Source organism: Seriola lalandi, unplaced genomic scaffold (genome assembly GCF_002814215.2).
Source record: "Seriola lalandi dorsalis isolate HSWRI2012SDOR001 ecotype SW California unplaced genomic scaffold, Sedor1 jcf7180002050678, whole genome shotgun sequence".
NCBI lineage: Eukaryota > Metazoa > Chordata > Actinopteri > Carangiformes > Carangidae > Seriola > Seriola lalandi.
This window is the reverse complement of record NW_019521231.1, coordinates 18719-29768: the sequence shown is the minus strand read 5'-3', so window position 1 is coordinate 29768 and position 11050 is coordinate 18719. Positions and strand designations below refer to the sequence as shown.

The 11050-nt window shown below is 41.3% G+C and overlaps 1 protein-coding gene across 1 annotated transcript in view; it reads right to left on the bottom strand.

Annotated features, from left to right (window-relative positions):
• Nucleotides 1–835: 835 nt before the first annotated feature.
• LOC111649398 (unconventional myosin-VIIa-like) overlaps nucleotides 836–11050 on the bottom strand; it is a gene marked incomplete at its 3' end in the record, with an annotated part of 24807 nt that continues 14592 nt past the window's right edge. The window contains exons 16-27 of the mRNA XM_023399158.2: nucleotides 7847–7941; nucleotides 7620–7704; nucleotides 7194–7412; nucleotides 6717–6824; nucleotides 6278–6487; nucleotides 5735–5941; nucleotides 5333–5509; nucleotides 4348–4437; nucleotides 4130–4257; nucleotides 2484–2610; nucleotides 1934–2053; nucleotides 836–1009 (exon numbers count right to left, since the gene is read on the bottom strand). Coding sequence (XP_023254926.2) covers nucleotides 836–1009; nucleotides 1934–2053; nucleotides 2484–2610; nucleotides 4130–4257; nucleotides 4348–4437; nucleotides 5333–5509; nucleotides 5735–5941; nucleotides 6278–6487; nucleotides 6717–6824; nucleotides 7194–7412; nucleotides 7620–7704; nucleotides 7847–7941 — 1740 coding nt within the window. The remainder of the gene's footprint in view (nucleotides 1010–1933; nucleotides 2054–2483; nucleotides 2611–4129; nucleotides 4258–4347; nucleotides 4438–5332; nucleotides 5510–5734; nucleotides 5942–6277; nucleotides 6488–6716; nucleotides 6825–7193; nucleotides 7413–7619; nucleotides 7705–7846; nucleotides 7942–11050) is intronic.

Here is an 11050-nt window from a genome sequence, read left to right as displayed (position 1 = left end):
ATAAATCTCTTAAACCACTTCAGTTCTGCTCAAACCTACCAAATGATTATTAGTTTTCAGGATTTTAACCCTTTAAATGCCAGTTTGAAGACATGTTGCCTCTTGTTTTATTAAAAAAACAAGACAGAATATGAGATATTTCCCACATAATACATGATGGAGGGATGTGACATTGTTTTATATCAGAGTCTTTTATATCAAGACATTTCTCAAAACCAGAATATGATCAGAGTGACTTTTGAACACTGGAAATAAATCATGTACTCATCCCGGCAGTAGCCCCCGTGGCACCCAAAATTTCCCTGGAATTTTCTAGTTATTATTATTATTATTATAATACTAATATTATTGTCAAGGAAGAGTTTGAAAGTGCAGGAAGGTAGAACTATGATCAGGTTAAAGATCCCCTTCAGACATGTTTTAAAACACATAAAAATGCTTAGTTTTAAATAATAATTTGGTTTTTCCCCAAAGTTAAATTACTTAAATGTACTTAAATGAGTACAATTTAACTGCCGGACGCACAATGAAAAGCCATTCTCTGTATATGTTTGTTGGAGGTTTCACACTCGTGTAAAGTGCATTGACTGTGCACACATGTTAAACTGACAGTAAACTTTTCCCTTTCAGGAGATGAATGTGAAACTATTTGTGCACATACATCACTCACAGTGAAGATCAAACAGCCAAGTCAAGTAATAATGAGTAAAACACACTTTTGACTGGAGGGGCACTTTAAGCTTGGGGGCTGGGTAGTGGCAATGATGGCGCTTGTGTGTGTGTGTTGGTGTGTGTGTGAATGTGTGTGTGTGTGTGTGTGTATATGTGTGCCCACCTTGTCAAACAGGGCGATGTAGAGTGAGAACCCAAAGCGGTCTCGCAGGTTGACTTTGTCAGACAGGGCGTTGCACAGCTCCTTGGCTGTGGTTGCAGAGTCTGTCAGCAGCGTTTTGGTCGTGCCGTCCATGAACGTCACCGGCAGCATGATGGGCTTCTTAGACTTGGTGGCCTGGATGTAAATTTCAGAACTTTGTTTGACTTAATATTCAACTGAAAAACAAGGTCAAGGTGCTTCTCATTTTTAAAATCACTTCACAACCTCAGTCTAAACGACCTCTCCCACTGACCTCTGATCAGATCACAGCATTCTGCTCACTGTCACTTTAACTCAGACCAGGAATAAAAACTACTGTGATGCTGCAGTTAGTTCATAACAGTCTATCTGTAGATCTGTAGACTGACATCTGCGTATAACTCATTGCTTTTAATAAGAAAATCATCTTCTGAGACTTTACTTTTACTTTATCTGACCTCTCAAACTGTATCCACATTTATTTCTTATAAACTTTAAAAAGAAAAATCCTGTTTAAGATGTTTCGTTTCTTGAATCTGCTTTTTCTTTTCATCTTTTGTGAAACACATTTGTATAAAATAAGTTTTACTGTTTTTCTCATTTATTTCGGTATTCATTTATTGATTTTACTTATTTTTAAGCAGACATGCAAAGTACTTTTCCTTTCAGACCCACTCTCACTCACTCTTTCTGAAGGAAATTCAGCATTTTGTTTGCTGCACGACTTTCCCTGTACTGAAAATCAAATGAATGCACTGCAGAGGCGGACGTTGTTTTCATGAATCTCACATGAATCTTTCTTTCTTAGAGGAGATTTTTTTAAGCACATGTTTGATCCCATTATTAACCATTAAACTGCTGTGCAAGACTTTGTGATTTTGTGTCAAGAATAAACTTAGATGGGGGTTGATCTCCAAGAACGACGATTTGTAATACTAATACGTTCAGGGAGAAGGCTGAAAGTGCTGAATGTTTTTCAACTGCTAGTTTTATACCTTATAATATTGACCTACTGCCATTCTAGTTTTCCTAAATCAGTCAGATGTGTGTGTGTGTGTGTGTGTGTGTGTGTGTGTGTACCTGAAGCTCCAGCCAGGACGGAGGTTGTGTTCTCGTCCCGTTAACAAATGTTCGTCTCAGCCTCTCTTCACAGTACGGAGCGTAACCCGGCGGGCCGCTGCTGATGAAGTTCCTCAGGTACTGTGGGTGAAACAAACACAAAGCAATAACACAGATCCAAAATAAAGTAGGTTTAAGTTCCACAACAAAACAAACCAAAAAAAGAAGCATTAAGAGGATGACATCTGACAAAAAAGTTAACAGGTGACAGATACTTGATACAAACAGTCAGATCACGTTGAACACAAATGTCAACATGTAACTTTCTCACAAAAAAAAGAAAAAGAAAAAAGACTTATGGAAATGAGACTGTTGTGTCTGTAAATGATGAGTCACTTCAGACGAACAAACCAACTGTGGAAACGTGAACATTTGTGATCTCAGTCAATTTTGTGTCAGCGTGTGTTTTATTATCTTACATGGTGAGTATGTCCTTTTAGACTAAAGCTTCTTCCCTCTGTGTATTTAAAAAAAGGAAAAATTATAAAAAAAAAATGCTAAATGTCCTGACCTTGACGAACTTGTCTGACGGAGCGAAGCAGCCGACACACAGAGAGATGAGGATCCAGCCGCGAGCGTGAGAACTCTTAGACGGGTTCTGACTCAGCTGCTTACAGATCTGACAATAGATCTCATCCCTGACACAAACAGACGCACACACACACACACACGTGAACACACACACAGCGATGACACAGGTTATTATTTACTTTTTGGACAGACATACATACAAGTGCAGCATTTATTGTAGCAACATCATCTTGGATCATCAGTATTCCAGGGCTGATATTTATATATCAAACATCTGGTATTCATTTTTTAAATTTATGTATTTAACTTTAATTAACCTCAGAATCTCTTGAGATACATCAGATCAGTTCAAATACCCTCAATTCCTGAGCAGTGAATGTTTGACACTGAGAAGAATTATATCAAATATCTGACATGTAAAAACATTAAGTATCATTTCCTTTTAGAACGATCTTTGAAAAATATATTTTTATCAGACAGAAACCATTCAAAAAAATCACAACTACAATAGTTAGAACTACTTCAGTCTTACAAAATAATGTAATGAGTGTAGACATGTTATGTCTTATATACAGCAGACCTCTCTGCTTCTAGAAGACTTGATTTATACTGAACAAAAATAAAAAAGCAACACTTTTGTTTCTACTCACACTTTCCATCAGACTTCTTTCTCTCACATTTTCTTCACAAATGTGTTTAAACCCGTGTTAATGAGCATTTCTCCTTTTCCAAGATCATCCCTCCAACTGACAGGTGCGTCATATCAAGATGCTGGTTACACATTATTGTTACACAGGTGTGCCTGGGGCTGGTCACAATAAAAGGCTGCTGTAAAACGTGCAGTTTTAACAGACAACATAAAGCCTCAGATGCTGCATGTTTTGAGGGAAGGCTGAATGTCCACCAGAGCTGTGGTCCATGAAATTAATGATCATTTCCGACTGGCCTCACAACCACAGACCGCATGTAAACATTCATCTACCACCATCCATGCTGCAGCATGTTGCAACCTGCCCACAGCACACCTGTGTAATAATCATGTTGTGTAATCAGCGTCTTGATATGACACACCTGTCAGGTGGAGGGATGATCTTGGAAAAGGAGAAATGCTCACTAACACCGATTTAAACACATTTCTGAACTAAATTTAAGAGAAAGAACTTCTTTGTGTGATTACAAAAAGTTTTGATCTTTTATTTCAACTCATGAATATTATAGTATTAGTAATATTTCTGTTCAGTGTAGATACAGTTGGACAAAATGAAACCAAACTGGAGCAGGGTGGAAAGTCTGCTGATGGTAGAACATACAGAACATAAGAGGAATCTCACATCATATTACACTGACAAGTTCAGGGAAAGAAGGTGCAGAAAAAGTGATAAACTCAAAACGTGTGTTCTCCTTTGACTCTGTACTGCTGCCATCCAGGACCCAGAAGATCTCAACCAACCTAAGGCCTCCGGAGCGCTCTCTTCAGTTTAACAGTTTAAGTCCAAAGAAATATCATAAAGAGCTTTTTATCATTATGTCCATAGATGGGAATAAAAGTGAAATGATTGGAAATGATGACTTTTATACAAGTGTTACCATCTAAACTCTATCATGACCTTTTGTGTGTGTATGTACCTCAGTGCTGGTCTCAGGATCCCGTTGCCGATGATGAAGTGAAGCTTCTCCAGGTTGGATGTCGGCCGGTCCTCCAGCATGCTGTTGCCATGGAGACCATGCTCGCCATCATTAAGGCGCTTGGTGACCTGAAAACCATCACACTTTAACTTTTGAAGTTCTGCAACATGCCACCTACAGATGTAGCTATCAGGGTAATGAGCTTTTATGTGTCTCACCTCCTCAGTGATCTTGGATTTCTTCTTCAGGGTGAGGGACACCAGTTTGTGTCGGACACTGTTCTTCTTGTGGCTGTCGGAGTGAGGCGTCTGGAGGCAGAGCACAACAAGAAAATGCTCACAGACTAATCAGAGATTCTCCTGCTACCAACAACAGAGGCACAGGAACCGGTCCACATGATCCACAAAGTTGTCAGGGTCACCTGAAAAACTGGTCACTAATTTAATAATTAACTTGACCTGTTCAGAGAATAGGCATCGCTCTACCTGCTCTGAATTGTGAAACTAAATTTTGGTTACAGAAATGATGTCCATGCAAAGAAATATTAGGGTTAATTCTACCTGTGGAGCAGAATACATTTAGGTCAAGAGGGAACTTCACCTGAACTTAAAACATAATAATCCTGTGTATTACATAATTACGGAAATTGATTAAAAGTTCCTGGCTCCCTGACTGGATCTGCACCAAACTTGAATGGGTTCTTCTCTGACCCATGTCCCATCCCTCCACCAAGTTTGGTGCAAATCAGTTCAGCAATTTTTGAGTAAAACAAAGAAACAAAGGTGAGCCTCCTTGGCGGAGGTAATTAATGTGGATTGAACTTTTGGAATCACTGAATGTTTTTGGCGTCTTCTCTTTCTCATATTAATCTTTATGTTTTAATACAAGGTCATCTTTGAGCTTTTTACAAATATTGTCTTTTCAGTTTGTTTGTTTTTCTATAAAAAAGGTCGAGTCGTCTGTAAATCCACAGGAACTCTCATGTCAGACTTACTCCAATTATTATATATTATATATTATTACACTTTGTTTGCAGGAAACATGGAGAGATGTTTGTCTCCACAGGAGGAAACAGGGCTGATGAATTAAAGTAAGATAACTAACAGCATTGAGTGGCAGTTAATCATTTATAAACTCAAACTTTATAAACCTTATCTCACCCGTCCCTGCTCTTCCTCCCCTCCCACCTCTCCTCTTCCTCACCTCCCCCTCCCCCTGCAGCGCCTGCAGCTCTCTCTTGTAGGTCTTCTTCCCCAGCGTCTCGTAGATCTTGGTCATGACAGGGATCTTCTCGCTTCCGTCGCTGATGGCCGTGTGATACTTGGGCTCCGGCAGATCTCCCATGAACCTCAGCACTGTGATCCAAACTGCCAGAGCAGCCTGGGCCGGGACATATTTATTCATTTAGCTAGTTAGTTAATGGATTGAAACTTGTTCTCATTTGTAAAGACAACAACTCTTTGTAGTTACTGCAAGCATCATTTTTGTTTGTTTGTGATTTTTTTTAATTAAGGCACAATAAAAAACTATTTCAAGCTCGCTGGTCAGCCAGCACAGCTTTGTAAAACTAGACTGTTGTGGCGTGAGATGTCAAAGGTGACGAACCAGCTGGTCTCCCTCGTCGTCGTGGAAGAGAAGAGGCTGTTTGAGAGGTCGTCGGACATAGGTGTGCGTGGTGGTGCCCTGGAAGTAAGTGGCGGCATACTTGGCGAACTTGTACTCTGATAAATCCTCCTCTTCATCATCCTCAGGAAGAGGAAGAGCCTCATCCAGATCCTCCTCCTCCAGCTCCTGATGGGTCCGCTCCAGGTCCTGCAGAGGAGACAGGGCACTGCTGTCAGGGGAAAACCTCCAGACACAAACTTTGATGTTGCTTAATATTTTCAAATGAGTGATGAGTGAGTATTTTCAGTGATGAAACTATTCTAATAATGCATGTTCATGGTCCTGCTGATGCAATAATTCATTTCATACTGTCTCAAACTGTTTACTGCCAAAAGACATAAAATTAAAAAAAATTTAATAAACAAAATCAGTGTTGTGTTATTGTGCTGATCATTTGTGGGTTTAATGAATTTTGTGGCTCTGACATCCAAGAGAAAATAATTTTATCCTGTACTGTGAGAAGAAAACTGTTTGTCAGATCACCTCAAAGCCGGCGGGGGCTTGTCCCTCCTGCCCCGGGAACGAGTTTGTTGTCCCCAGGAAGCCGAACATCTTGTCCACCATGTCGGAGTCGTTGACGGGCTCCAGACGGGCCTTCTCCATCTGCTCCACCATCTCCTTCTTCCTCCGAGCCTCCTCCTTCTCCTTCTTCTCCCGCTCAGCGTCCTCTTTGGCCAGCTGAGCCAGACGCTCCTAAAAAATAAAAGTATCACATTAGTTTTGAATTGGATAGAAGACATGTTGGCCTGTTACCTGCACGACCTCATTTCCAGAGAGCATCTAAACATAATGAGCCAGACCAGGGGAATATTCTAGAGAAACAAACTCAAGATATCCTGAACTTGAATAAGGTATTACAGTTCATTTTAAGATGATGTATAAACTAAGGTTTAAAGGTAAGAATTCCTTGTTGAACTCCCACCTGGTGTTTGCGTTCAGCCTCGGCCTTCGCTCTCTTCGCAGACATCTGGTTCCTCAGTTTGGCCTCTTCAGCCAGACGCATCTTCTCTGCCTCCAGCCTCCTGCGGTACTGAAGGGAGACAGAAAACACTGCAGCTAGTTACCAAAACAACACGGGATCAGCCCCAGTGGGCGGTTTGTCTAAAATCAGTTTAAACTGTATTGAATCCAAGTAAACAGCATGTCACGAGCGTCGAGGGAATGAGTGAAGGCAACGTAAAATTGATGGAGTGAACTGAGTTATTACTCAAAAATTTAAACATGTAAAACATAAAAGTAATAATTAAAAGAAAAGAAGAAAAACTAATAAATAATGGAACAGAGAAAATTTGGGATTCAGCCCTGGCCTTGTTGGATTGACTTCAAGTAAATTACAAGAATTTAAAACTTGTACATTAGTGCAGTATTTGGTGGAATTTGCTCTGCTCTGTGTTCCTACCTCTCCCTTCAGCCTCTTGTACAGCCGGCGAGCGATCATGCCTCTGGTGTGGGCCTGGATGGTGATGACGGCCCACAGCCGATGTCTGAACGCCCTGCGCACCAAGAAACCCCGACAGCGGCCCTGGAAGCCTGTGATCCGCTGACGGGCCACGTGATACGACGCACACAGCTTCCTGGAACGAACCAGCGCCTGCAGGCGAGAGAAGCCTGCTCGCATCTGACGGCACACAGAGAAGGAAAGACACGGTAAGAGAAGAGGAGAAAGATTCATCATCAACCTTTTCTGGTACTAATGAATGATGTTAACTGAGCTGCGTCATGGATCACAGTCCTAGGACATGAATTCACATTTGTTTCACTTTTATACTGAATGTGTTTGCTGCCTGCGTGTGATGCGGGTGTGAAACACAGAGAGGTTTCTCACAGCTCCATAGTTCTTCCTACAGTGATACCCTCTCCATGTCTTCTGGATCAACACAGCCGACTTCCTCATCCGCAGGAAGTTCGATCTGATGGCAGGAGACGGAAAAAAAACATTTTAACACCAAGAATGAAAATTGCATTTTGGTCAAATGGACAAATTAAGAAAGACAACCTCTTTATCCATTTAATCAAAGTATACAGAGACTGAAATGAGGTTTTTAGCCCTACCTGTCCTTGAAACCTCGCACCACCTTCTGGATGAGGATGACCTTGTCAGTGATGGCCTTGTCTCTCTCGATCTCCAGCAGCATGTCGTGGTGATCCTGCACAGCAGGAGACAGAACAAACACATAAGAAATACAAACCCTCTGTTTGCTCTGCTTCATTGGTTTTACTTGTATTAAACCACCTCAGCGACAGAGGCTGCAGATCAGAGAACACTCCTGACATTGATCGTACCAATCTGTCACACTGTGTTTAATGTCATGGAACGGATGAAAAGTTTAAAAACGCTCAATCATTTTTATTGGCTGGCTTATACACAGGTCATACATGTTCACAAGTTCACTCACCAATAAGGAAGCAGTAAAATCAAGCAACATGGAAGCAATAAAGCACAATGGCTTCACCCTTCACTCGTATCACTGTGTCGTTTCATTTATTTTCAAACTTTGAATTATCGCCTTAACTGTTTAAAGTACACCGGCTCTTTCGCACCCGCTGCACCAAACTTACACAACCTTCCCAAATCATACATTATGTGAAACCTACACGTCTCCTTGTTCTATCTGTCCAAAGCCTTTAAGGATCTGCATATCACTGCAACAGCTGTTGACACAGTTGAAACACTTTTTTATGCCAAAAAAGAAAGCAATAGACACATAATAGACACAGCAAAAAAATGACACTTCTGTTTGTGTCTCTGTAGCTTTAGTTGTAGCATTTAAAGAGTTATGAGTGTCATCATGAGGGTTGAAGAACAGCAACTTTTTTATTTTGAGTAGATTATTTTCTGTATTGGAGGGTGGGGGGTGTTTTAATAGGTTGAAAATATTTATTGAATATTTGTAGTTAAATATTTACATAAAACCTTGACGTTTTTAACCCGACAGTGCAGAAACATCATGTTCAAACTCAAGAATAGAAAACACAAAACAACAGATTTGCTGATTATCCAGCAACTGTTTTTAAAAACACTATGCTTCTGTTTCACACGTCAATTAGATAAATTATTAGAAATAACAGAGAGCTGCCTAATTAGATACAGTACCAGGAAGTGACCTCCATTATCACTCCTTAATGAACAGATCATTTAAAGAGCTGTGTGTAAAACTATGTTCTACTGTGGCACAAATGGACAACTAACAGTGCTGGCAGCTCTCTGTGTATAGTTAGCACATCCAGTCACCCAGTCATCCAGTCATCCAGTCATATCCAAGACAGTTTACCCAAAACCATGAAAGTACACCTCATGGTGGAAAAGTCAGAGGATCACTAAGATCTTTGATTACTCCACATTAATATTCGCACAGAATTTCATGTCATCCTGAGAATAGTAGCTGATATATTTCAGTCTGGGCCGGTGTTAGAAAGTGAACTTGATCACTTGGTTGTCATTCTGAAGTCAGGACACACAAACACGAAGCTATACACTTACAGGATTTTCTCCACTACAACCTAAAACTCTTCCATCTCTTCCTCCTGTGATCTGTCCATCTGTCCTCTGGCTGATCTGACCACATCCTGTCAGGGAAGTGTGGGTACTGCCCTGCCTTCACACCCCTGCACTTTCTACTTCCTGTCCTGCTTCCTGTCCAGCCGAGCAGTACGGCCTGACAGAGACGAGCCTTAAAACCAGAGAACCGAGAGGTCTGTGTGAAAATGAACCTGACTAATCAATTTAAAACACAAAGCGGGGCTGTGACAGAGCAACACCTCTGTTCGTCCATGTGACATTTCAGGTACAGTTGGTGATGGGACGTCTCTGCACACAGGAAGTGAAGGAATCAAAAAAAATTCTAATGATTTTCCCAAACCCACATTCTCCTCTCCAACAAAAGCTGGACTCATGAGTGGAGTCTGCTACACACCACCACATAGCTAACAGTGCAGTGTATACTGCACCAAGTGACCCAAAATCCTGTTTTAAACTTTAAACTAATGACTGAGCATCAGCTGCACAAAGTGAGATGTTATAAACTGCTTGTGATCAGATGACTGGAGGCCAAAACAACATTTTTACTTTCATCTTCAAATTACTCTCAAGGCAAAGGGATAAAACACTAATCGCAGCTTCAGTGTCTGTGCAACATGTAAACAAAGGTTAGTGTGAAATACTGCACGTCCACACAGCTCACACGCCTCGTTAGAATGGGGAGCTGTGCACGAGTCACACACTGTAAAAATAAACTGCTGAGCTTCAGTCAACACCAGCTGATGTTTTCATTTAATCTCAGGGGAGAGAGATGACAGTGTCACCGTGGCAACCAGCTAACGGATGTGCCTTACCAGCGACCTCTGACCCCAGGACAACATCTGCCCTCACATGGTGGGAAGCCAAAACACACATGCAGTACATACTCAACGTTTTAAAGATTAGAAAAACACACGCGTGCACACTCACGAACACATGCACACCTGATGGAAACTACACTATGTACATCTTCTCTCACCATCTGATTCTCTCTTCACACACACACACACACACACACACACGCACACACACACACACACACACAGGTAAAACAAACCAAAGCACTCAGTCTTTCCCATCGGCAAACATGTGAACTGGAAACAATCACAGCAGAGCCTCACATACTGGGATGAACTGGTTCATTCCCAGTCAGCTGCAACTGGGCAGACTAAACAAGGTCATATGTTGCATAATGTGTTGAATGCTCAGGGAAACAGTTCTAATTATATAAAATGCTACTTCATTAGCTAGAAGCGCACCCTCTCATTAATACAAATATTCCATCAGCCAGTCATGTGGCAGCAAAGCTGTTTTTTATATTTGTGTTGTCAGACAATGGAACAAGTATGAAACAGAACCCAACCCATAAACACTACATGTTAACTAGCAGTCATTTCCAAGCTGTGCTGCCCTGCTGTGTTAAAATATTGGTTTTAAATCAAAAGTTAGAAAGTTAAGTCAGCTGTATTAATTGTAAAATGATCACTCGGAGAGAAAGTTAGAAGCTCCTTCACATCAGCTGCTGTGATGTCGACCCTCTTCTACAGAAAGTAGCTAAGCTTTGTCCAAACAGTCTCTATGTTTATCGCTAGATGTTTTTTGGAAACGCAGCACTCGGCTGACTGCCATCACTGCACTTGAGTAGGATTGCCTCGGTGGCTCACCTGGAGGAGCGCGCACCAAATGGACTTGGTCCCGACCGCAGCAGCCATGGATTCAAATCTGACCCATGGGCGTTT